This window comes from Symphalangus syndactylus, chromosome 19, assembly GCF_028878055.3.
Source record: "Symphalangus syndactylus isolate Jambi chromosome 19, NHGRI_mSymSyn1-v2.1_pri, whole genome shotgun sequence".
NCBI lineage: Eukaryota > Metazoa > Chordata > Mammalia > Primates > Hylobatidae > Symphalangus > Symphalangus syndactylus.
In genome coordinates, this window is record NC_072434.2 from 59,723,806 (window position 1) to 59,751,596 (window position 27,791).

The 27,791-nt window shown below is 39.2% G+C and overlaps 1 protein-coding gene across 9 annotated transcripts in view; it reads left to right on the forward strand.

Moving 5' to 3' along the window:
* CENPF (centromere protein F) overlaps nucleotides 1-27,791 on the forward strand; it is a 140,806-nt gene that overhangs the window by 35,017 nt on the left and 77,998 nt on the right. For 5 of the 9 annotated variants that reach the window (XM_063613910.1, XM_063613909.1, XM_063613911.1 and 2 more), the window contains exons 12-20: nucleotides 171-3,574; nucleotides 4,804-7,647; nucleotides 8,928-9,080; nucleotides 11,960-12,133; nucleotides 13,115-13,276; nucleotides 15,521-15,683; nucleotides 17,204-17,680; nucleotides 19,118-19,296; nucleotides 23,869-23,940. In XM_063613910.1, coding sequence (XP_063469980.1) covers nucleotides 171-3,574; nucleotides 4,804-7,647; nucleotides 8,928-9,080; nucleotides 11,960-12,133; nucleotides 13,115-13,276; nucleotides 15,521-15,683; nucleotides 17,204-17,680; nucleotides 19,118-19,296; nucleotides 23,869-23,940 — 7,628 coding nt within the window. Of the gene's footprint in view, nucleotides 1-170; nucleotides 3,575-4,803; nucleotides 7,648-8,927; nucleotides 9,081-11,959; nucleotides 12,134-13,114; nucleotides 13,277-15,520; nucleotides 15,684-17,203; nucleotides 17,681-19,117; nucleotides 19,297-23,868; nucleotides 26,311-27,791 lie in introns of those variants that run through there. The other 4 variants (XM_055233713.2, XM_063613908.1, XM_055233715.2 and 1 more) reach the window with 1 other exon arrangement.

Here is a 27,791-nt window from a genome sequence, read left to right on the forward strand (position 1 = left end):
CAAGTGATCCACTTTCTAGGAGGTACCCAGGCAATAATGCCAGTTTTTCCAGGGCTTGAGTAGTTGTTAGTTTGTTTGGATTTTGCCGGGGGCGGGGAGGCGTTAGCATTTCTGTAGAATAAACATTTATTACAAACATTGACAACTTTTATTTATTTATTTTTAAATAGCAAAGAATACCTCTCAGGAAACCATGTTAAGAGATCTTCAAGAAAAAATAAATCAGCAAGAAAACTCCTTGACTTTAGAGAAACTGAAGCTTGCCGTGGCTGATCTGGAAAAGCAGCGAGATTGTTCTCAAGATCTTTTGAAGAAAAGAGAACATCACATTGAACAACTTAATGATAAGTTAAGCAAGACAGAGAAAGAGTCCAAAGCCTTGCTGAGTGCTTTGGAGTTAAAAAAGAAAGAATATGAAGAATTGAAAGAAGAGAAAACTCTGTTTTCTTGTTGGAAAAGTGAAAATGAAAAACTTTTAACTCAGATGGAATCAGAAAAGGAAAACTTGCAGAGTAAAATTAATCACTTGGAAACTTGTCTGAAGACACAGCAAATAAAAAGTCATGAATACAATGAGAGAGTAAGAATGCTGGAGATGGACAGAGAAAACCTAAGTGTCGAGATCAGAAACCTTCACAACGTGATAGACAGTAAGTCAGTGGAGGTAGAGACCCAGAAACTAGCTTATGTGGAGCTACAGCAGAAAGCTGAGTTCTCAGATCAGAAACATCAGAAGGAAATAGAAAATATGTGTTTGAAGACTTCTCAGCTTACTGGGCAAGTTGAAGATCTAGAACACAAGCTTCAGTTACTGTCAAATGAAATAATGGACAAAGACCGGTGTTACCAAGACTTGCATGCCGAATATGAGAGCCTCAGGGATCTGCTAAAATCCCAAAATGCTTCTCTGGTGACAAATGAAGATCATCAGAGAAGTCTTTTGGCTTTTGATCAGCAGCCTGCCATGCATAATTCTTTTGCAAATATAATTGGAGAACAAGGAAGCATGCCTTCAGAGAGGAGTGAATGTCATTTAGAAGCAGATCAAAGTCCAAAAAATTCTGCCATCCTGCAAAATAGAGTTGATTCACTTGAATTTTCATTAGAATCTCAAAAACAGATGAACTCAGACCTGCAAAAGCAGTATGAAGAGTTGGTGCAAATCAAAGGAGAAATAGAAGAAAATCTCATGAAAGCAGAACAGATGCATCGAAGTTTTGTGGCTGAAACAAGTCAGCGCATTAGTAAATTACAGGAAGACACTTCTGCTCACCAGAATGTTGTTGCTGAAACCTTAAGTGTCCTTGAGAACAAGGAAAAAGAGCTGCAACTTTTAAATGATAAGTTAGAAACTGAGCAGGCAGAGATTCAAGAATTAAAAAAGAGCAACCATCTACTTGAAGACTCTCTAAAGGAGCTACAACTTTTATCTGAAACCCTAAGCTTGGAGAAGAAAGAAATGAGTTCCATCATTTCTCTAAATAAAAGAGAAATTGAAGAGCTGACCCAAGAGAATGGGAGCCTCAAGGAAATTAATGCATCCTTAAATCAAGAGAAGATGAACTTAATCCAGAAAAGTGAGAGTTTTGCAAACTATATAGATGAAAGGGAAAAAAGCATTTCAGAGTTATCTGATCAGTACAAGCAAGAAAAACTTATTTTACTACAAAGATGTGAAGAAACCGGAAATGCATATGAGGATCTTAGTCAAAAATACAAAGCAGCACAAGAAAAGAACTCTAAATTAGAATGCTTGCTAAATGAATGCACTAGTCTTTGTGAAAATAGAAAAAATGAGTTGGAACAGCTAAAGGAAGCATTTGCAAAGGAACACCAAGAATTCTTAACAAAATTAGCATTTGCTGAAGAAAGAAATCAGAATCTGATGCTGGAGTTGGAGACAGTGCAGCAAGCTCTGAGATCTGAGATGACAGATAACCAAAACAATTCTAAGAGCGAGGCTGATGGTTTAAAGCAAGAAATCATGACTTTAAAGGAAGAACAAAACAAAATGCAAAAGGAAGTTAATGACTTATTACAAGAGAATGAACAGCTGATGAAGGTAATGGAGACTAAACATGAATGTCAAAATCTAGAATCGGAACCAATTAGGAACTCTGTGAAAGAAAGAGAGAGTGAGAGAAATCAATGTAATTTTAAACCTCAGATGGATCTTGAAGTTAAAGAAATTTCTCTGGAGAGTTATAATGCGCATTTGGTGCAATTAGAAGCTATGCTAAGAAATATGGAATTAAAACTTCAGGAAAGTGAGAAGGAGAAGGAGTGCCTGCAGCATGAATTACAGACAATTAGAGGAGATCTCGAAGCCAGCAATTTGCAAGACATGCAGTCACAAGAAATTAGTGGCCTTAAAGACTGTGAAATAGATGCAGAAGAAAAGTATATTTCAGTGCTTCATGAGTTGTCAACAAGTCAAAACGACAATGCACACCTTCAGTGCCCTCTGCAAACAGCAATGAACAAGCTGAATGAGCTAGAGAAAATATGTGAAATACTGCAGGCTGAAAAGTGTGAACTAGTAACTGAGCTGAATGATTCAAGGTCAGAATGTATCACAGCAACTAGGAAAATGGCAGAAGAGGTAGGGAAACTAGTAAATGAAGTTAAAATATTAAATGATGACAGTGGTCTTCTCCATGGTGAGTTAGTGGAAGACATACCAGGAGGTGAATTTGGTGAACAACCAAATGAACAGCACCCTGTGTCTTTGGCTCCATTGGATGAGAGTAATTCCTACGAGCACTTGACATTGTCAAACAAAGAAGTTCAAATGCACTTTGCCGAGTTGCAAGAGAAATTCTCATCTTTACAAAGTGAACACAAAATTTTACATGATCAGCACTGTCAGATGAGCTCTAAAATGTCAGAGCTGCAGACCTATGTTGACTCATTAAAGGCCGAAAATTTGATCTTGTCAACGAATCTGAGAAACTTTCAAGGTGACTTGCTGAAGGAGATGCAGCTGGGCTTGGAGGAGGGGCTCGTTCCATCCCCGTCATCCTCTTGTGTGCCTGACAGCTCTAGTCTTAGCAGTTTGGGAGACTCCTCCTTTTACAAAGCTCTTTTAGAACAGACAGGAGAAATGTCTCTTTTGAGTAATTTAGAAGGGGCTGTTTCAGCAAACCAGTGCAGTGTAGATGAAGTATTTTGCAGCAGTCTGGAGGAGGAGAATCTGACCAAGAAAGAAACCCCTTCGGCCCCAGCGAAGGGTGTTGAAGAGCTTGAGTGCCTCTGTGAGGTGTACCGGCAGTCCCTCGAGAAGCTAGAAGAGAAAATGGAAAGTCAAGGGATTATGAAAAATAAGGAAATTCAAGAGCTCGAACAGTTATTAAGTTCTGAAAGGCAAGAGCTTGACTGCCTTAGGAAGCAGTATTTGTCGGAAAATGAACAGTGGCAACAGAAGCTGACAAGTGTGACTCTGGAGATGGAGTCCAAGTTGGCGGCAGAAAAGAAACAGACGGAACAACTGTCACTTGAGCTGGAAGTAGCACGACTCCAGCTACAAGGTCTGGACTTAAGTTCTCGGTCTTTGCTTGGCATCGACACAGAAGATGTAAGTACCTGGGATTTAAATGCCATTTCTTGGTTTACATGACTAGTAGACACTCAGTAAATGTTTGTCTAATTGAAATGTACATTAGACCTAAGTTAAAATATTTTTAGGGTTCAAGGAAATAAAATATACCAAAATGTTTTCAAAACAAACCAGAACTTGAGGAAAATGAGTAAACTTTATTTGAGGAATACATTTCTATAGGGATTAGATTTACATAGCATTATATAGAATATTACTAAAGATGTTTTTAAAGTCTGGAGAAAATTATATTATGGAGTCAGAAAGTCTTTAGAATGTGTGTTTCCACCCTTTGTGCATTAATAAAGTATACTTAAATAAGAACTTATGAATGGTAATATAATGTAAATTTTTAATCTCGCACTTTTCAGATTATTTTTGATGTTATGGCATTATCATCATGAAACTAAATACAGGAGATTCTTTATGTATTACTAAACAGTTTTCTCTCTAACAATTTACTGTGGTACAAAAATATGATTTGGTATAAGTCATTTAAAAGGACTTTAAAAAAATTGAATACATATTTGTTTAATTGCTTGTAACTTTGTCCTTTCTAGCCTGCTAGCTTAATTAATAATGCTATATAGTGTATGCATGTCACTTGATTTCTTCTGTCTGTCTCTGTGAGGTAGAGAAGGCAGGTCATGGTGAGGTGATGGCAGGTGTAGGCACAACAGCAGATCCCCAGTTTACAGATGAGAGGAAAGTGAGGCTCAAATATGTAATTTATCCAATAATGTACAGTAAGTGCTGGATTGGGGATTAAGTCCTTGGACTGGGAATCTGGTTATGAAACTTCACTTCCTTATTAAAGAATATCATAAATACTAAAGGTGGAAGCTGAGCATTTTGTTAGCCTCTTATTTAATAATTACAAAGAGATTTCATATTTAGGCTACCTGAATATTCTTAGCAAGGAAAAAATATGAAATTTAAATACATTACAAATTGTAATTGAGCCGAAGGGTTTGTCTTCAAGATAAATGCCTAACCCCAGTATCTTGCCCATAGGGGCCACTTACTGAATGTATAATTATGTTGAGCATTTGAATGAAGAGAGGAAGACGTAGTGGGAAATACACCACTTTAAGAGATGTGTTTAGCAGAGGCCACGCATCAGTTTCTAAAAAGTAATAACTAAGTCTATTCTATTTTGATTCTTTTTGAAAAATAAAATGCATGCTTGTTATGTATTATAATTACAGGCTATTCAAGGCCGAAATGAGAGCTGTGACATATCAAAAGAACATACTTCAGAAACTACAGAAGGAACACCAAAGCATGATGTTCATCAGATTTGTGATAAAGATGCTCAGCAGGACCTCAACCTAGACATTGAGAAAATAACTGAGACTGGTGCAGTGAAACTCACAGGAGAGTGCTCTGGGGAACAGTCCCCAGACACCAATTATGAGCCTCCAGGGGAAGACAAAACCCAGGGCTCTTCAGAATGCATTTCTGAATTGTCATTTTCTGGTCCTAATGCTTTGGTACCTATGGATTTCCTGGGGAATCAGGAAAATATCCCAAATCTTCAGCTGCGGGTAAAAGAGACATCAAATGAGCATTTGAGATTACTTCATGTGATAGAGGACCATGACAGAAAAGTTGAAAGTTTGCTAAATGAAATGAAAGAATTAGACTCAAAACTCCATTTACAGGAGGTACAACTAATGACCAAAATTGAAGCATGCATAGAATTGGAAAAAATAGTTGAGGAACTTAAGAAAGAAAACTCAGATTTAAGTGAAAAATTGGAATATTTTTCTTGTGATAACCAGGAGTTACTCCAGAGAGTAGAAACTTCTGAAGGCCTCAATTCTAATTTAGAAATGCATGCAGATAAATCATCACGTGAAGTTATTGAAGATAATGTAGCCAAGGTGAATGACAGCTGGAAAGAGAGATTTCTTGATGTGGAAAATGAGCTGAGGAGGATCAGATCTGAGAAAGCTAACATTGAGCATCAAGCCCTCTCCCTGGAGGCTGACTTAGAGGTCGTTCAAACAGAGAAGCTATGTTTAGAAAAAGACAATGAAAATAAGCAGAAGGTTATTGTCTGCCTTGAAGAAGAACTCTCAGTGGTCACAAGTGAGAGAAACCAGCTTCGTGGAGAATTAGATACTATGTCAAAAAAAACCATAGAACTGGATCAGTTGTCTGAAAAAATGAAGGAGAAAACACAAGAGCTTGAGTCTCATCAAAGTGAGTGTCTCCATTGCATTCAGGTGGCGGAGGCAGAGGTGAAGGAAAAGACAGAGCTCCTTCAGACTTTGTCCTCTGATGTGAATGAGCTGTTAAAAGATAAAACTCATCTCCAGGAAAAGCTGCAGAGTTTGGAAAAGGACTCACAGTCACTGTCTTTGACAAAATGTGAGCTGGAAAACCAAATTGCACAATTGAATAAAGAGAAAGAATTGCTTGTCAAGGAATCTGAAAGCCTGCAGGCCAGACTGAGTGAATCAGATTATGAAAAGCTGAACGTCTCCAAGGCCTTGGAGGCCGCACTGGTGGAGAAAGGTGAGTTTGCATTGAGGCTGAGCTCAACGCAGGAGGAAGTGCATCAGCTGAGAAGAGGCATCGAGAAACTGAGAGTTCGCATTGAGGCCGATGAAAAGAAGCAGCTGCTCGTCACAGAGAAACTGAAAGAACGCGAGCGGGAGAATGATTCACTTAAGGATAAAGTTGAGAACCTTGAAAGGGAATTGCAGATGTCAGAAGAAAACCAGGAGCTAGTGATTCTTGATGCCGAGAATTCCAAAGCAGAAGTAGAGACTCTAAAAACACAAATAGAGGAGATGGCCAGAAGCCTGAAAGTTTTAGAATTAGACCTTGTCACGTTAAGGTCTGAAAAAGAAAATCTGACAAAACAAATACAAGAAAAACAAGGTCAGGTGTCAGAACTAGATAAGTTACTCTCTTCATTTAAAAGTCTGTTAGAAGAAAAGGAGCAAGCAGAGATACAGATCAAAGAAGAATCTAAAACTGCAGTGGAGATGCTTCAGAATCAGTTAAAGGAGCTAAATGAGGCAGTAGCAGCCTTGTGTGGTGACCAAGAAATTATGAAGGCCACAGAACACAGTCTAGACCCACCAATAGAGGAAGAGCATCAGCTGAGAAATAGCATTGAAAAGCTGAGAGCCCGCCTAGAAGCTGATGAAAAGAAGCAGCTCTGTGTCTTAGAACAACTGAAGGAAAGTGAGCATCATGCAGATTTACTTAAGGGTAGAGTGGAGAACCTTGAAAGAGAGTTAGAGATAGCCAGGACAAACCAAGAGCATGCAGCTCTTGAGGCAGAGAATTCCAAAGGAGAGGTAGAGACCTTAAAAGCAAAAATAGAAGGGATGTCCCAAAGTCTGAGAGATCTGGAATTAGATCTTGTTACTATAAGGTCAGAAAAAGAAAATCTGACAAATGAATTACAAAGAGAACAAGAGCGAATATCTGAATTAGAAATAATAAATTCGTCATTTGAAAATATTTTGCAAGAAAAAGAGCAAGAGAAAGTACAGATGAAAGAAAAATCAAGCACTGCCATGGAGATGCTTCAAACACAATTAAAAGAGCTCAATGAGAGAGTGGCAGCCCTGCATAATGATCAAGAGGCCTGTAAAGCCAAAGAGCAGAATCTTAGTAGTCAAGTAGAGTGTCTTGAACTTGAGAAGGCTCAGTTGCTACAAAGCCGTGATGAGGCCAAAAATAATTATATTGTTTTGCAATCTTCAGTGAATGGCCTCATTCAAGAAGTAGAAGACGGCAAGCAGAAACTAGAGAAGAAGGATGAAGAAATCAGTAGACTACAAAATCAAATTCAAGACCAAGAGCACCTTGTCTCTAAACTGTCCCAGGTGGAAGGAGAGCACCAACTTTGGAAGGAGCAAAACTTGGAACTGAGAAATCTGACAGTGGAATTGGAGCAGAAGATCCAAGTGCTACAATCCAAAAATGCCTCTTTGCAGGACACATTAGAAGTGCTGCAGAGTTCTTACAAGAATCTAGAGAATGAGCTTGAATTGACAAAAATGGACAAAATGTCCTTTGTTGAAAAAGTAAGTGGCTATATCTGTTTATGTTGAAATATGTAGTCATGAGGCAGGAAACCATATTTTCTTCTAGACACTGTGAATTATATTTACTTCTAGACAGTGTCTGCTATATTGGACCAAACTTTGTAAAGGCTTTATGTTTACTGGGTCTTGAATTGCAGAAACACTGAGTTGGCTCTGGCAGTAGTGACTATTCTGGCTGATTCTTTGGGGGCATGTTCATGGATTGGACCAGGTTTTTAATGTGGCACCTACATATGGGCAAAGCTTTGGTTTTTGCACAGTTCCTTGTTCTAATTATATTTCCTTTTCTTAGAGTACATCAAAATAGTGGCCTCCCCATATCCAGTTGAGACTCACTGCTATAGAGAGTGTAACAGACATTATCTAGGATCAGAAAGGATCTGCCTGCCTTACTGTGTCTTTTTTGCCTTTAGGACAAAGCACTTTTAAAGATACTGATAGATTTATAACCAACAGAGCACTCATGGCTTCTAGGGTGTGTTTGGGGATTTCGTGCTTTCAGTCCCTCTTTTATACCTTCTCTTTGTGCAGTCTTCTATTGTATTGGTTGATGATTAAAGGGAAGATCTGCCATCAAGAGGCTCAATTATTAAAGAAAAATTAAGTTTTGGCCCAGTGAGCTTACTTAGTGATCTAGGACAGTGATTTTGTCACACTTAATTTTTGCTGAACAAATATTAAAGAAAAAAAGGAGTATCCACAAAATGCAATTCATCTCCGCCCTGTATTTTCTAAGAATTTTGGGGTTTTGTATACCTTGCAAGAGATGGCAGTCAGTATAGAGATGATGAGACAAACCATACCAAGCTGTTTCACTTCAAGGGGCAAATGCAAACAATAGCTTTTTAACTGTTTTTCACTAATCATAAGCATGTTTATTGCAGATTAGTATGGCACTGGGGGATTAGTAGAGATCCAAGAACTGATAAGATACTGCCTGATATGATAATCTCTGATGTTTAAGTTTAATTCAAATTAATACCTTTGTGAAAGATTTTAAGACTTAGGGATATTATCTTTCCTTGTCATTCCTTCCCTTATTGCTATTCTTCTATTCAATCTTTTCTGGGAAGAAAAGGTAAGCTTACTGGTAGGTTTTGAGAATGTTGAGTTGAGTGGATTAGTAAAGGGGGGATTAGCCAGCTTCCATTTTATGATTGAAGGCTAAAATAAATGGCATGAATATGCTGTATCAGAGTGATCAATCTGATCAAAACAGACCACCAAAAAGCAGATTCTAATGAAAGATGAAATTTCAGGTAAACACAATGACTGCAAAGGAAACTGAGCTGCAGAGGGAAATGCATGAGATGGCACAGAAAACAGCAGAGCTGCAAGAAGAACTCAGTGGAGAGAAAAATAGGCTAACTGGAGAGTTACAGCTGCTGTTGGAAGAAATAAAGAGCAGCAAAGTAAGTTTCTTTGTGACAAATGTTATTATGATCTGTTAATTCATTGTGCACACTCTCCTTATTGGTTTCTATAAGACCTTCTGTTGTTTACCTAACTTATTTTTAGCTCTTGAAAAAAATAACCCTGTGCTTATGTCATAATCAGATTTGTAGTAATCTCTACCATCCAGCACTATCATGAGCCCACAAGGAGTCGTGAGAAGCCTCTGAACACATGAAAATATCTGTCTCAGAGCCCAAATACGTTTTCATAGAAGAGGACCCTTGTACCACATTAACGCACAACAGAAGTAGATCTCATGCCGCTTTCAGCAAGTTTATCTGCCTTCCTAGCTTGCCACAGATTACAGGGCTGGAATGTTGCTAGAAACACATTCATTAATCTGCTAAGAACTAACAAAGTAACAGGACTAAAGTCACAGTTTTAGGCAGGGTTAATGTGGCCCTTCTATAGCACTTGGGCTGCCACTGCCCACTGCCATTTCCATAGTAGATATTACTAATTCATACCCTCCCCTTTTCCTGAGTCTCCTAACACTGTGTCCTGGGTAGCTGCTACCATGCAGGGAGAGCTGGCAGATGAAATGAAACCTGTTTGTCATACCTGATTAAATTATAAACGTCCCTATAGCTGTTTAGTCCTCATGCAACTTCATCCCTGAGTAGTATTTAAAGAACAGCAAAATAAGATAGTCATGATTGTGACCCTGAATAATCAAGAAATTTGAAATGATATATGTAATATTCTGTATAAAGAGTTGGAGAAATTTGTTCTTTTCTTTAAATATAGTATTTATGAAAATGGAAAGGTTTTGGCATTGAATCTCAGGAATGGACTTAGACAATATTCTGGCCATACTGCGTGGAAGAAGTTCCTCTGAATGATATTTGTGTATTGCGTCTGCTGAAATCTCTTTTGGTGTTGAGTAGCTTGGGAGTCTCCCAAGTGCGTCATTATTGTATTTCATGTATAGGCACTACTGAGAGGAGTAGTTTGGCCTCAGGCCCCTACATATGAGTGTGTTAGTTTGCATTGGCTTTATTCATTCATTTATTCATTCTGTAAATAATAAGTGCTTAGTAAGGTCAGGGGATAGACTGTTGAACCATACCTATCCTGTGTTTCCTGCACTCATGCAGCTTACAGTCTAGACACATAATAAATCATGAAATAGGCAACATGTAACAATCATAAGCGGATACATACTATAAAGGAAACAAATAATATTCTTTGCTCTGGAATAATTGGGATGTGGGGGTGTCAGGGTAGGAAACAACCTAATTTAGATAGGGTGGTCAGCAGATTTAGATAGGGTGGTCAGCAGATGTCACCTGCAAGATGACGAGTCAGCGATGCAACGACCAGGCAGAGCGGGGGAGACTTCTAGGTCTAGAGAGCAGTGTGGTCAAAACTCTGGGACTAGAAAGATCTTTGTATTTTTTTTAGAAATTGAAAGGAAGCCATTATGGCTGGAGCCAGATGGAAAATGACATGCACAAAGATTGGAGGGGTAGGAAGGGTATGGAGGGAGTAGGAAAGGTTTGGGGTGGGAATATTCACTTGGCTAGTTCAACATATAGGGAGTATTTAGAAATTATGGGAATGGTAGAAAATGATGGAGAAGAGAAGGCGGCTCAGGGCCTAGCCTGGAGGAACTCCAGCACACAAGGTGAGATGGAGGAAGAAGAGCCAGCAAAGAAAACAGAGAGAAGGCTTGATGAGGCAAACACCCAGGGGGGTCTCATGTTCTGGAAATCAAGAGGAAGGAATGTCTCAAGAAGGAGGGAGTGGCTGGGTATAGTGGCTCACGCCTGTAATCCCAGCATTTTGGGAGGCCGAGGTGGGCTGATAACTTGAGTCCAGAAGTTCGAGACCAGCCTGGGCAACATGGCAAAACTCTGTTTCTACAAAAAAACAATAAAATTAGCCAGACATGGTGGCACATACTTCGGAGGCTGAGGTGGGGGATCACCTGAGCCCTGGAGATTGAGGCTGCAGTGAGCCATGATTGTGCTACTGCACTCCAGCCTGGGCAACACAGTGAGACCCTGTCTCAAGAAAACTAAGCCAAACCAACCAACCAACCAAACAACAACAACAACAACAACAACAATAATAACAAAAAACAAAAGGAAGGAAGGAGTGGTCAGCAGCCCCAGATACTACTTAGAGGTCAATTGAGATGAGCTCATAAGAGTGTGCCTTTAATTTGCAGCATGGAGGTTGATGATGCCATGAAAAGCTTTTTTAGGAAGAGCAGGGACGAATTGATTGGAGCAGGTTAAAGAATTGAAGATGAGGAAGTAGACACTACACATACAGAAACATACAGAGATAGCTACTCAGGGTCAGGCATGGAGAAGACAAATGCTTCCAGGGTTAGAGTTTGGCCAGTTCTTCACAGTGAAGGGATGGGGCAAAAGATTGGAGGGCATTTGGAAGGAAGTTCTTATAGTGACAGAACTGGAGTCTAAGCAGCTCAAGGAAGAAAATGCAAGTCCGGAGGGGATTTGATGTGAAGATGGTAGTGGTTCTGTTGATGAGGTCAGAAATTATTGCAATGGAAGTATAAACAAGGTTGGAAGCATAGGAAGGTGTAGTCCCACAGTGGTTTAGTTGAATTCAAGGTTTCAGAGTTTCTGTGGTCTCTGGATATGACCTTGCGAGGTGGTTGGGCTGGAGCAGAGGAAAGTGTCGTTGGAGGTGAAGTCACAATTAAAAGTGAATACATTGCTAAGGATTATAGCACTATTCTGTACAGATTTTATCTTGCCCATAAACAATTTTTTTCCACGCAGTACTCATTATTTCCTAAAAATATTTCCAGGTTCTTAATTATGAGGAAGTGGTATTATGATTTTATTATTTTTCTGTTTAGGATCAATTGAAGGAGCTCATGCTAGAAAATAGTGAATTGAAGAAGAGCCTCGATTGCATGCATAAAGACCAGTTGGAAAAGGAAGGGAAAGTGAGAGAGGAAATAGCTGAATATCAGCTACGGCTTCATGAAGCTGAAAAACACCAGGCTTTGCTTTTGGACACAAACAAACAGGTGAAATATGGGGTTTGGTTACTGGGGGAGCTGGAGAGTATATTTTGATCATGGTAAGGCTTTTTTTTTTTTTTCCAAAAAAAAATCAATATTCTGGGTTATTACTATGCTATATAATCTTATAAAAGGTCTCACATTAACTTCACGATCTTTTCCCCAGGTCCCTCTCTTATTTTATCAGTTGATTTTTTTGTTTGTTTGTTTTTTGAGACGGAGTCTCTCTCTGTCGCCCAGGCTGGAGTGCAGTGGCGCAATCTCGGCTCACTGCAAGCTCCGTCTCCCGGGTTTGCACCATTCTCCTACCTCAGCCTCCCGAGTAGCTGGGACTGCAGGTGCCCGCCACCACGCCTGGTTAATTTTTTGTATTTTTAGTAGAGACGGGGTTTCCCTGTGTTAGCCAGGATGGTCTCGATCTCCTGACCTTGTGATCTGCCCACCTTGGCCTCCCAAAGTGCTGGGATTACAGGCGTGAGCCACTGCGCCTGGCCCAATTGATTTTTTAAAAAGGTATATTTCCATTTTGGAGTAGAATAATAGGAGAGTTGCAAAGTCGAAATAGTCCTTGGAAAGGCAGGGTTTTTTTTTGTTTTTCTTTTTCTTTTCTTTTTTTTTTGAAACTGAGTCTCACTCTGTCACCCAGGCTAGAGTGCAGTGGCACAATCTTGGCTCACTGCAGCCTCTGCCTCCTGGGTTCAAGCAATTCTCCTGTCTCAGCCTCCCGAGTAGCTGGGATTATAGGCGCCCGCCACCACGCCCAGCTAATTTTTGTACTTTTAGTAGAGACGGGGTTTCACCATGTTGGCCAGGATGGTCTTGAACTCCTGACCTCGTGATCTGCCCACCTCGGCCTCCCAAAGTGCTGGGATTACAGGTGTGAGCCACTGCGCTCAGCCGTTTTTTGTTTTTCTTACAATTTTTTTTTAGCTGTGCCTCCTGGCTAAAGGAACATTTTGTTTTTTTTGTTTGTTTGTTTTGCTCTAGTATGAAGTAGAAATCCAGACATACCGAGAGAAATTGACTTCTAAAGAAGAATGTCTCAGCTCACAGAAGTTGGAGATGGACCTTTTAAAGTCTAGTAAAGAAGAGCTCAGTAATTCATTGACAGCTACTACTCAGGTTTTGGAAGAATTGAAGAAAACCAAGGTATGTTCACTTTAATTTGCTTCATGATTTCGAATGGTTTATACAGGTGGTAGTGATTTTAATGGTATAGCATTAAATGTTTTCATTTTCATTTTATGAAAATGGTAGTCAAAAATGATGTCATTCATCAGTTCTCTGCTGAGTTATCTTTAAAAAAAATCAGTGGGTCATCTACAGTCTCATAGCTTGAGTAAGCTATCCATTGCCTCATGCATCCTCTCAAACTAGAGGATATTAAAGACTTCTTGAGATAGATTTGAAGATCCAGCCACACAGCAGATGAGGGCAGGCCTCTTAAGCTATAGAAAACAGTCTGATAGGCAATTCCAAAGTCTTGAATGAGCTGTTTTCAACTTCACTGTCACCGTACTCACTCTCCTGTGGCTTATGGGGAGATCTAAGTGTGGCAGAGCACCTTGGTCAGGCAGATGTGTGTGGATATTTTCCTCTTCCTCTTCACGCAAGGATCATAGAACTTTTTTTTTTTTTTTTTTAGGAACAATAAAGGTGAACCCTAGTCTCAGGATTACTAGTCTCAAGATGGTATTACTGTAATTCTACTTGGAAAAGGAGGTGTTTTCATTCCTACAGATATTTTTCATAAGATAAATACCCACAGTGTGTAATAATGAACCTGGATAATAAATATCTTCCAGCAAATATTTTACTTAGAAGACGATTATATTTTAAAAATTTTGACATTAATTGAATGTATACAAACAGAAAACTAGGTATAAATTTATTATGTTTATGGCTCTTATACAACTATCAAGGTAAAGGAAATTTACCAATTAAATACAAGTAGTAAAATTCAAAATCACAATAATTAATAATGTTCTGCTGCTACAAAATGAGATGTTGGGTTTAATAATAGAAAGAAGTAGCACTGTTGAAATAGAATTAAATGGGTCTTGAATTCATTTGTGATTGGAATCAGAAGTAGCGAGTTCTGAAAGGGTAAGGTTTACTGCAACGTTACTAATAAATAATTTCAAGATGAAATATACAAAGATGAGATCCAAGCTCTAACATCTACTTGCAACATGTGGGTTCTTTTCCATCCCCCATCCTCATTCCCCCTCCTCCTCCTGCTGCCGTTTGGTCTTCCTTTGGAAATTCATGATGCCATATCAGATGGTTTTAGAATTCTGCATTTTAATAATATAATCATATGCCATATATAATATCCCAGTGGGATCTACTATAATACTGCATAATCAAATTCATATTTCTGCAGTAAAATGTATGGATACTGTCACCAGGCAGGATAAATAGAGACTATACATACTGGGCCAGGTGTGGTGACTCATGCCTAGAATCCCAGCACTTTGGGAGGCCAAGACAGGAGGATCACTGGAGGCCAGGAATTTGCGACCAGCCTGGGCAACATATTGAGACCTCATCTCTTAAAAAAAAAAAAAAAAAATAGTTGCTTGTGATGGCAGGTACCTATAGTCCCAGCTATGCGGGAGGCTGAAGTGGGAGGATTGCTTGAGCCCAGGAGGTCACACAGTGAGCCATGATGGTGCCACTGCATTCCAGTATGGGTGACAGAGGGAGATCCTGTCTTAAAAATAAATTAATTAATTAATTAATAAAGACATAAACACCTTTATATCTGTTCAGGTTGGGTTTTGCCTCTAAATCATTTTCATAGCTCTTTTTTTTGATTTGGGAATTGTGAATAAGAATGTGAACTTGTACTACTGAGAAGTGTATGAGGACACAATTCTCCCATCATTCTGTTGTCTTTCTACTCGAGCCACAATGAAATTTAAATTTGTATAGTGAGCTATAATATCATTTGGCTTTCACTTGGTATGGCTAAAATAAATACCAAGGCAGGTATTGAAACTGTAACAGTGTGATTACAAATGGGAACACAATTCTGTCATTGAGAATTTTGGACTCATCAAGAATATGTTCCTTGTCTCCCTGCCCAGTAATCCAGTGTGATTCCCACTGGATAAATACAGACATAGTGGGCACTTAATAGACATCTCAGGAACCATAGTTTATACTTGTGATACTAAGAAAGAGAATGGCAAAACCACATTTTCAACCTGGGGGGACTTAGGAAACTGAGTAGAGAAAGTGAATGGATTTGTGCATCTTTAGATGTTTTGTATTGAATCTAATAATTCTTAAATTTACAATATATGAATCTTATGTCTCATAATTATTTTTCCATATGCTTATCAAAAGAAATTCAAGGTTTTAAATGGAATTATTTTTATTTTGTAGATGGATAATCTAAAATATGTAAATCAGTTGAAGAAGGAAAATGAACGTGCCCAGGGGAAAATGAAGTTGTTGATCAAATCCTGTAAACAACTGGAAGAGGAAAAGGAGATATTGCAGAAAGAACTCTCTCAACTTCAAGCTGCACAGGAGAAGCAGAAAACAGGTGGGTGTTAACTGATGCACATCAGCTAGCCAGAACTCTTTTCCAATAGTGAAATAACACATGGTGTGTGTGCATAGGAACTATTTTTAGTGCTGTGTTCTATTACTGAGTGCTGATTTTTTACCATTAATCCATTTTCCAATTTCTGAATTTTGTGCTTATCTTGGGATCATTATAGGACTCAGAATGAAGCCTTTTTTTCATTTTTGAGACAGGGTCTTGCTGTGTCACCCAGGTGGGAGTGCAGTGGTGCCATTATGGCTCATTGCAGCCTCAACCTCCAAGCGATCCTCCCACCTCAGCCTCCTAAGTAGCTGGAACAACAGACAGGCGCCACCACGCCCGACTAATTTTTGTATTTTTTGTAGAGACAAGGTTTTGCCATGTTGCCCAGGCAGGTCTTGAATTTCTGAGCTCAAGCAATCTGCCCACCTCGGCCTCCCAAAGTGCTGGGATTATAGGCAGGAGCCACCATGCCTGGCCTGAATGAAGCCATTTTGAAATAGAATTATCGCATCTTCTGTTCTATAAAACATGGAAAAAAACTGGTGGTACTTTTTGCTAATGAGCCATTCTAAGAAGAGTTTTTTATGTTGATGTCCAGTTACGTGGTTTCTTTGTCAATAGATTGGCATCAGAATTGGCTTTGGTAATTTATAAATAGCTGATTCTGGTTATCCTCAGTCCATTCGTATGGGTCAATTAAAGGGAACAGGTGAGGGTGGGAGGCATATTTTTAGTTGTGCAGGCAAAATAGAAAAGGAAAGAAATGATAACTCTCCTTGTCACTTTTATCCACTTATGCCCCTGGAGTGGCATGTGCTTACTGTGTGGATGATGACAAGCATAATCTGACTGGCTTCTCTGGTCTGTAGTGTGGCAGGGTGTGGGTCAACAGTCTTCCCTGTTGGAAACAGTGCTCAGGGTAGATTGGGGCTTCAGGGGATTTTTCTAATGGATTTAATACATCCATGGCAGCTGCAAGTTGACCAAGATTCCCACATTTATAGTGTTCCCCTAAACCTTGTTCATCAGACCCTTCATTGCTTTCAAATGCTTTCAGGGTGTTTTTTTGGATTTGCCTGGTCATCTGTTAGAATCTTGTCTCCCAAACCCATACAACAGAAGCTTCATAATCTTTAGTGACTTCTGTTCATCCACTTATGGTAGACAGAATGGACTGGGGAAAATAAGGATGTAAAAAGTGAACTTATTTGATTGCATATAACTGGCACTACAAGAACGTTTAATGAGTTGTCTGAAATACGAGTTTGAGATTTTGGCGGATTTTATTTAAGCTGTCCCAATGAATGTCACGGGACTAGAATATCTACCTTGATCTGATATGATACCTCCCAAACAAGAGTTGTTTGAACTATAAGAACATATACAGATATATCTCCCCCACCTCTTCAAAAAAATCAAAGAAAGAACACGTCTAAGATTATCTGCTTCACAATGCCCGTCGTTAACTAGAGAAGCATCAAGTTGCACATGATGTGTTGCTTTACTTTGGATAGGTACTGTTATGGATACCAAGGTTGATGAATTAACGACTGAGATCAAAGAACTGAAAGAAACTCTTGAAGAAAAAACCAAGGAGGCAGATGAATACTTGGATAAGTACTGTTCCTTGCTTATAAGCCATGAAAAGTTAGAGAAAGCTAAAGAGATGTTAGAGACACAAGTGGCCCATCTCTGTTCACAGCAATCTAAACAAGATTCCCGAGGGTCTCCTTTGCTAGATCCGGTTGTTCCAGGACCATCTCCAATCCCTTCTGTTACTGACAAGAGGTTATCATCTGGCCAAAATAAAGCTTCAGGCAAGAGGCAAAGATCCAGTGGAATATGGGAGAATGGTAGAGGGTCAACACCTTCTACCCCAGAGACCTTTTCTAAAAAAAGCAAGAAAGCAGTCATGAGTGGTATTCATCCTGCAGAAGACACGGAAGGTACTGAGTTTGAGCCAGAGGGACTTCCAGAAGTTGTAAAGAAAGGTATGCCTAATTTAAAAACAAAATTATTTGTGTTCTTTTGAAATTCCATATAATGGTTCACATATAAGAAGACAAAAGTATTTGCTTTTTTACATTATTGTGCAATAATCTCATTGGTGTTCGTAAACAATAGTCTGCTTTTAAATGGATGAGGCACATATTTTCCTCTAGGATCTAATTACCTGTGTCACATTAACAAAAGAGCTGGTAGATTGGAAAAATGACTGTCTAAAATCTGTTTAGAATTTGTTATTTGAATGCTGAAAAAAATCATTAAATCAAGGACGCCCATCAGGGTTTCCTACCCTTTGGTCATGTCTGACCTAGCTAGCAGGTGAGCTGGAAGGTGCACCCCGTGATGCTGGCCCCCTCGCTGGAGCCACTGACTACACTTTGTTTTGTTTTTGTTTTGTTGCTTTAAACTTGGTTTTCCCCCAGGTCTGGCCAAAGGACTGGTACCATTCTAGGAACTGTTTGTTATTGGTTCCTGACTGAAGCAATGTATTGTAATTAAGTAGGAATTTAGAAATTTTCATAGCAACTTGATATTTTTGTAACATCCAAGCACATATCATGTTTTCTATTGATTTGTTCTCATTATACTATACAAAAATATTATTCCACGGCAGATTGGAAATTCTTCGACCCCCTCCACCCCCAAATACCAAAACTGATTCTTTGCCATAGATGGTTTGAAAAGCATTGTTCTGAGTAACTCTAGCCCAAAAATAGTTATCTATCTTTCACTGGTAATTTTTATATGTAGTTAAAGTGTGAAAAACAAAAACAAATGCTGCTTTAGTTAGCCCTGAATGCAATTCTGGAGTGTGTGTTGATACACTAACTCTTAGTATCCCTGGGATTGACTTTCTTTCCTGGGTCATCAAAAGTCATGTCACTTCCTTCTGTGGAAAGAGACAACGCGAGTGAGTGTGAAATCACCTTTAGAAAGGTCAGTTTCTCTTCTCCCACCTACATGAGAGTGCTGGCCTGAAGTAGCTGTTACCATTTTACATTTTCCCCCTTCCCCTTTCTTTTTTTTTTTTTTTTTATCTTTTATTTTTCCATTATACCCTCCTTTTTTCCCCAACCCAATTTTACAATAAGGCCTGCTGGCATTCTTTAGATCTTAGAAAAATGCAAAATAAAACATCTACATAGAAGATAGAAGCAGAAAAAATTTTTTCTGTGTAGTGTTATTTTCCTCTTCTTCTCCCATTGTTGTTTTCTATGTTTCTAATAAGAGAAAACCTGCTATTTGATTCAATTTGGTGACTCCCAGGGCAACTGTGAAGTGTAATCCATTGACCACAGCGGCTAGGACAAAGTATTTTTTGGAGTTCGCATTATCCTTGTTAAAACCACCTAATGAATATCTTTTCCACTGTAGATAGAATTGGACCTAGCAGTGCTGACAGTTATTGTTTTTGCCCTTAGGGTTTGCTGACATCCCAACAGGAAAGACTAGCCCATATATCCTGCGAAGAACAACCATGGCAACTCGGACCAGCCCCCGCTTGGCTGCACAGAAGTTAGCGCTATCCCCACTGAGTCTCGGCAAAGAAAATCTTGCAGAGTCCTCCAAACCAACAGCTGGTGGCAGCAGATCACAAAAGGTAAACTAGTGTCAACATCCATCTACTGTTTGAGACCCAGAAAATTGCAGTATTACCTGGGTGAGGATCGGACACTGCACACCCTGATTCAGGAGCCCTTTCAAAAAGGCTGACCTTGTTGTGATGTAAGTCAGTCAGTCGTGAGCAAGTGACCAGGTGAGCATTACAGTATCAGGGTACATGATCTCATCCTTGAGTCAGCAGGCCACTTATATGTAGTTTGATGGAAAATGGCATTGTTACATCAAAACTCAGTGGATTTCTAAGAAAGTTTCAGGCGTTACTGATGAAGGATTTGAAGAAGTAATTTTCCTTTTTGCCACCGGTATTAGTCATTGTTTGTTTCAAACTTTACTCTCACTTATCTGCCCCCAGCTGCTAATTCTTTATTGTTTTTATTAATCCTTTACTTTCTTAGAAAAAAAAAAGCACATATTTCAATAGATATCTAAGGAAAGGAACTCTGTTTATGGATTTCTCTATTTTGATTATTGAGGATACAACAGGATCGTAGTGACCTCTGTGTACCCTACAACATCCCAGAAAATGTTATGTAGAGCATAGAGAATATTTGCTTAACAGATCTTTATTCCTGTTACTATGATCCGTACCAGCAGCTACCATTTAAGTATGCAAAGTATATGCATTTTATTTATCTTTCTCATTTTATTGAACTCTCACAGTAAGTGGTATTATGAAAGAGTGAAGAACGTGAGACTCATAAAGATTTAACCTCCCAGTGTGAACCCCTACTTCCTCTCAACTCCACAGTCTTGATCTTTCTACGATACCAGTGTTTCTCAGACTGGGGACTAGGGGGATATTTTTGGAAGTTGCTGGAATAGCTTCAAAGAATTTGAACAGTCTGTGATTTTACCTTGATTGCTCACTTGTCAGAGTTTGATCAAGTATGCGAGCTGATAACCTTGAACCAGAAAACAAAGCTTTGAAAGTGTAATAACCCCTATTTGTGTAATGTGATAATTCATAAGTGAGCAAGCACATTCTTAGGATTTGGGATACCAAATATGAACACATTGGTGGTTACACGTGGGTGATCTAAAGAGTACACTATATTTAGATTTCTTAATCTAAACATCACAACAACAGATTTGCAAATTTGTTTCTGTTGATGTATAAGAGCTATAAGCATTAAGGAGTTATACTTAGTAATAAATTCGTTCATAATATACATTATAATGAAATTTTTATTCAAGTATGAAGAAGAATGATCTGAGATTTTCTTTCACTGAAGTGGACCCATTTGTTACTCTTATTAGAAATATTCTATCATTTTGTGCAAATTTTTCTCCCCTCCCCTACCAAATTCTCTCTCACTCACATTTGGATTTAACTTTTGCATGCAGCCAACAACAAAATACTGAAGTATATACTGGAGAATATATATTTAATATACTGAATATACTGACTTTCCAATGAACATGAGAACAGCTTCTCTTTTAAGCAACTAGTGCCCCTAAACAGTGGAGCAACCAAGCTTGTCCAAAGCTGTCAACTATAAGATATCCACTGGATACTGAATACAGGAGGAGTCAGGTTTAGGGTCCTGATATGGGCCATACCATTTTCTTAGAACGGTGACTGGGAGCCACCCTTTCCCAAACCTCAGTAAAAAGTAACATCCATTCCTGTTTGTCTCACGCTTATGGAGATAAAATGAAGTATTTGTCTGACTCTCTTAGAACAGAAAACCATGACATATAGCTGGTACTCTATGCCTCCAACTGTCTTTAGGCAGCTCACTTTATTGTAATCTCTTGTTTAAATATCTGTCTTCTGATTTGCAACCTGAGTTCTGTGAGGTTACTGATTACATCTATAGTTTATGTCTAATGCAGTGTCTGACATTCAACAAATATTCACTGAATGAATGGAACTGTGAATGTCCAGAAGTGATTGCATTAATAGATGTTTATAAAGGCATGCTAGGAAATGGTCTTATGAAATCATCGCGAGTCATTTTTCTTCTGTTGCGAAGAACTGATGGTAAAAGCAGTTTGCATGTGGCGTTCAGACTTACTATCTAGGAAAAAGAGCTTTTCTCGCTAGGGGGCCTGCTCTCCTCACTGCTGTTGAATCTGCTGAGTAGGGAGTAGTAACCATGGTTTCTGCAGATTTTGTTCAGTGCATTAGCTACATGCTGTTCAGTAGGCACCAGCAGTTATGAATTGCTAAGCAATTTTGTGCACTTGCAAATGTGGGGGGAACTTTTGAGAGCAGTTATAGGAGAATTCATGATTAGATTCAAACTCTTAAAAAAACCTAGCCCAGTAATTTTTAATTTAATTCAGCATTTTCTGAGTTGCCCTGTAAAATGCTTGCTGCCTCATCGGTTAAGCGTATTACATCACTTAGTTTTAAAAATCTACAATGAGGTATTATTTCCCAAAGCAATTGCTTAGAAACTCAGGGTTGTGAGTTCTCCTTTGAGGTGACTGGCTGGGTTATGAGAGACAGTTTCCTAGGTCATTTAGCAAGACCTTTAGTGACGTCTGACAAGTTCAAAGGGGAAAAAACGGGCAAAATGCCCATTAGGTAAGGATCATTCTCTATTATGTCACTGGGATGGATAAGCTCATGAACCCCTCGTTTGTTGGGAACAAGGGAGACAGCCCTTGTAGACCTGATCTCCTGAACCTGGGCTTTGTGATCAGTTCCAGAGGACCGGCCAGTAAGCTGTAGAGCCCGTCGTGGATGGTGATGTTAGTTTTGTGGGGGTCTCACATTTTTTCCTGCTTGTGAGGGTCATTTTCACTGAACTGTCTGCATATTTGCCCTCTCCCTATTGCTACTGCAGAATCATTTATAAGACAATTAAGGTATGCATGTACTATTTTTTTTTCCTCCCCTGTGTTATTCTAGGAGGATGTACTATCTTAATAGATTAAATACTTGGTGAATTTGACTTTGTCTGGTTATAGACCATTCTGAAGCTAACCAACAGGAGGGTCAAATCCACAGTTTAAATTCTGATCACAACTACAGTGCCCTCAATTCAGTATCAGAAATTGAGTCTAGAGGGGAGAAGCCAAAAAGAGTGGACGTTAGCCATTTGATTGGGATAAAGAGTCTTACAGGCTCAAACTTTCTATTTCCTATGGGCTGTCTCTTTCTCTCTTTTTAAATGGCAAACCTAAAGATTTGTTTCTTGTACATCTGGTGGGTTTTGGGGAAACCTTGTCTTTGGAATCACTATTTCTCTTAAAAAAAAAAAAAAAAAAAAGTACCAGCAAAACTCTGTTTTATTTTTTTCCTTCAACTTTCCATGGATGGTAATTTTCCTAAGTCCTGACCTTCCAAGGCTGCGTCTTTTCAGTGTCCTGGACACACTCTGAGGGAGAAGTGAGCTTTCCTGGGATTTGATCTGTTGGCCAGATTTACTATGTTTCGTGTAATGAAAAGTATTTAACTGCCATTTTCAAGTATTTCACATGCTTCCTATGGAAAGAATATAAATGGGAAAATAATTTTCATTCCCTTTTCTTCTTGCATCAGAAGGAGATCCCTGGAAGTCAGTTGCTCAGGGAGTGTCTGTCACATAGTTACTTCTCAGCATCTGTGCTGGACACGGATCCTTGAGTCCATTATGCAAGAGGCCCTTCTCCTTTCTCTTTAAAAGATCTTCCTACTTGAATCTTCCACTCTTGCCTTTAACTTTGGTTAGGTGAAGCTTTCCTATACTTCATTTTTCTTGCTCTTTTTTCTCTTTTTTGAGCGTGTATCTTTTTTCACTAGTATATGAATTTCAATTTTTTTTTTTTTTTTAATCTTGCTCTGTCCCCCAGGCTGGAGTGCAGTGGCACTATCACGGCTCACTGCAGCCTCAAACTCCTGGGCTCAGGCGATCCTCCTGCCTCAGCCTCCTGAGTAGCTGGGACTATAGATGTGAGCCGCTAAGCCTGACCCAATTTCAAAAAATCTTCACTCACAGGTTACCTTACTCTCTCATCTACTTAAAGTCTCAAATTTTCTGAGATAACTCTTTCCTTTAAAAGGCAGGATTTTTGAGAGGGGATTTATTCTCTCCGGACTTTATTGTTAGATAGCTGCCCTTCTGCTCTAGTCCAAATTCAATATGGAAACAGGCAGCCGTAAAGGGAGAATGATTAAAATACCCTGAACAGGTCCTCGGTCATTTTAAAATTTTCCACCCTGTGGAGGTAGTATTACTCATTTGGGTTATACTTGTTTTAAACAACAGGAATGGCTAGTTAGGACAACAGAGGCAAGTTTTTCACTTAGAAATTCACTGGACGTGTACCATGTGGTCAAGCGTGTTGCGGGCTCTAGGGATATATAGGTAAATAGGGCATAGTCTTTGCCATCAGAGGTGCCAAGGGACGTCTGATGACTGGTTAGAGGTTGTACCTGGTATCCTCCTAAGTTCTCTGTTAGGTGGGGCCTGTTCTGAGGGAAGAGGAAATACTACAATTATATATAACTCCTAGAGAAGAAGAACTTAATTTAAAACTTAGTGACATAGTGCTTTATTTTTCATGTTGTGGAAATGTGAATGTGATTGAACCTCTAACAGAGATGTTTGTGTTGCAGGTCAAAGTTGCTCAGCAGAGCCCAGTGGATTCAGGCACCATCCTCCGAGAACCCACCACAAAATCTCTCCCGGTCAGTAATCTTCCTGAGAGAGGTCCGACTGACAGCCCCAGAGAGGGTCTGAGGGTCAAGCGAGGCCGACTCGCCCCCAGCCCCAAAGCTGGACTGGAGGCCAAGGGCAGTGAGAACTGTAAGATCCAGTGAAGGCACTTTGTGTGTCAGTACCCCTGGGAGGTGCCAGTCATTGAATAGATAAGGCTCTGCCTACAGGACTTTTCTTTAGTCAGGGCGTGCTTTATCAGTGAGGAGAAAACAATTCCTTAGAAGTCTTAAATATATTTTACTCTTTAGATCTCCCATGTGTAAGTATTGAAAAAGTTTGGAAGCACTGATCACCTATTAGCATTGACATTCCTCTACTGTAATGTAAATAGTATAAAGCTGTGTATGTAAAGCTTTTTGGTAACATGTTACAATGAAAATGACAAGCACTATATAACAATCTGTTTTTATGTGGATTTTACACTAAAAAAATGCAAAACACTTTTTATACTTCTAACTAACAGTCTAGGAAAATGTAGACTTTTTCTTTATGATATTCTTCTATCTGTAGTATTAGGCATGGAATAGTTTTGGATCAGGAATTTCTCAGAGCTGAGTAAAATGAAGGAAAAGCATGTTATGTGTTTTTAAGGAAAACGTGCACACATAGACATGTAGGAGTGTTTATCTTTCTCTTGCAATCTGTTTTAGACATCTTCGCTTATGTAACCTGTACATATGTGTGTGTGGGTATGTGTTTGTTTCCAGTTAGGGCTGCAGGCTTCCTAGAGGTGTGCTATACCATGTGTCTGTCATTGTGCTTTTTTCTGTTTTTAGACCAATTTTTTACAGTTCTTTGGTAAGCATTGTCATATCTGGTGTTGTATTAACCTGTGGCCTTTGTTTTCTAATAAAGTAGTCACCTTCGTTTTCTGTAAGAATGACTCCTAAGTGTAAAGGTATTACGAATATTGATACTATTTCTTGCTAATTACAACAGCCTCTTATACAAGTAAAAATGTTTGATCAAATGATACAGATCTTTAAACAAATGATCCTACCATATTTAGTTGTATTAAAAGACACAATTTGGAATATGGGTCATAAGGAGTATATGGGAATATAAGACATGCCAGCCTAGTGCCTCCTACATTCTGTGTCCCCATTAAACCACATCATCAAGGATACAGGTATGTGGTATTACCCAGCTCACTTATTGATGATAATATAGTTTTGAAAGCATGCAGGCATTATGAGCCATGTCAGATCCAAAAACATTTGAACAAGTTCTTACATCCTTGAATCAGGGTAAAAAAATTTCCCAGGGCATGCGCTAGTAAAAGATCATTTGTTCTTGGCTTTCAGTCCAAATTGATGCACAAATTCCAATAAGCACCACCATTTATATTTAAAAGTTGTCTTTTGCAAGGTGGCCTCTGTTGTTGGATAATGCTTCAGTGATATTAAGCTACTTAGTATTCATCAGCTGAAAGTGATATCCTGAGTTTCCTCTTGTTTCTTCAGTTGCTTGGGGTTGAGGTCTGGTGCAATGTCCTTATCGTAAATCATCCCAGGGCCGCCATGTGCTCAAGGGCATGACCCCGAGCAGACATTGTTGGGATCAGGCCATCAGCTTTATTGGCTGTCTCCAGCGATTGGAAGATTCCACTCAGTAGGCTTTGCTGGGTAGCGTCGTGGATCCTTGAAAGCATCTCTTCGTATTTTCCTAGGTATTGCCATAGCTGCTGCTCTTATTACTTGGATACTTGCTTTTTTGTTTGTTTGTTTGTTTGTTTTTGAGACAGAGTCTTGCTCTGTCGTCCAGGCTGGAGTGCAGTGGCATAATCTCGGCTCACTGCAACCTCTGCTTCCTAGGTTCAAGCCATTCTCCTGCCTCAGCCTCCCAGGTAGCTGGGACTGCAGGCATGTGCCACCATGCCTGGCAATTTTTTTTTGTATTTTTAGTAGAGATGGGGTTTCACCATGCTGGCCAGGCTGGTCTCGATCAGTTTTATAACTGTAGAGAATTGTTCAAAATCATGTAAGTGGACAGCCAGGACATTATTCTTTTCCTCAAGCTAACAATCCTTGTTCTGCTATGAGCTGAGCTGCATATGGGATGGAAGTAAACATGCTACCGTTCCAACTTTCAGGTACCTTATAAACCAGTTGAGTCATGAGTAAGATCCCCACTGACAAATCATATGGGAAAATGAATCAAGTTCAGAGATCTGGGAATCAGATTCTCATCTGTACAATGAGGAGCTTGGTTGAGATGATTCTTTTACCATAAATATTGTATAAGAGCTGAAAAGGACCTTTGTGTTATTGGGAGTTGCTGGCAGTCTAAGGGGACTGCATCTTCAATAAGAAAGAAATAAAAACCAAAATTTAAATGTAGCCTGATTTCTATTTCTTGAGACACTCCTCCCCTCACCCTCTCACTTGCCTTCTTTGAGATTCATTTGTGATTTTTCTCATTTGATCCCAGTTTATTTATTTTGTTGGAACTACTAAATTTTCACAGATTTGTTTGCACCTGGGAAGAAGTCAGGGCACTTCTTTCTGGGGGCCCCTAACTCAAGGAGGGGAGACCTCTTCCACTTTCCAACTGGTTTGAGTCTGCAAAAGTTTCTAACTTCTCTTAGCATGGCTCAACACCAATTGCTAGTTTAGAATTTCCAAGTTCTTCCAGAATCCTTCAGGCTATGGGCAGTATGTCATGAAAGAAATTTAAATAGTAAATAAACTGATGAGTTCTCCTAAGCCATAGGTTTATTGCACCACAGTCGGAAGTTGCACTGATCATTAGCATGTTTTTCATATTTCTCTTCTGTAGTTAAGGAGGGGGATACAATTATTTTTGGAGAGGATAGTAAGTACCTAAAATTAACTACCACTTCGTAGTTGAGAGTTATGTGCTTTCCCGCTTCTGTTCGTGTAAGCTGACTTCTCTTTGAAGGAAAAGGGGTTGTATGCTAATTCACTGACTGAGGAGAGAATAGAGCCTTGAGTGCTTCAGAAGAGCCTGGCTATTCTCATCTGAAAAGTCTGAGGACCTGAAGCTGCCATCCTACTTGCAGGCCCAGCTATGTATCTAATGCTACTACTCACTTTAGCTTTGGCTCAGCTGCTTAAAATACTGGATGGAAAGTCTTACATTTTACAAGATATTTTCATGTGTGCTGAAACTTTCACCTTTGTGAGGTAAGAGAGAGGTCAAACTTCTCACTCACAGGCCTGGGGAGATCTTGCTTAATGATAATTGTATCTCCCCATAACCTTGCAAAATGAAAATTATCCTTATCAAACAGAAGATAAAATAGGCTCAGCGTATTTGGCCCAGGAAGTAGAGTTGAGTTTCGACCTCAGCTTTCAAATACAAAGCCCATTCTCTTTCTTGTTTGTCCTGTAGCTTCTCCGGAAGCAAGCTTTTCCAGAATAATTCTGATAGTATAGATTTTCAGATGATATTAAGTGGCTTTTCCACTTTCTATGTGCAATGGCAATGAAGATATCTAGGCTGTCTGCATCTGATTTGGGTTACCTTATATTTAATTTCAAAAATGTAAAATGGGACTAGCTATACATTTTAACTCCTAAAAGGTGTCTGCTAACTAAAAGTTGTCTGGTAACTGAATGCATAAGCATTATTTGTGTAGAGGTAAATCCTTTCAAAGAGTCTTTTTTGCAATTCAACAAAGAAACCCTATTAAAAAGTGGGCATGAACAGACACTTCTCAAAAGAAGACATGCAAGTGACCAACAAACATGAAAAATTGCTCAACATGACTAATCATCAGAGAAATACAAATCAAAACCACAATAAGACACCATCTCACACCAGTCAGAATGGGTATTATTAAAACATCAGAAATTAA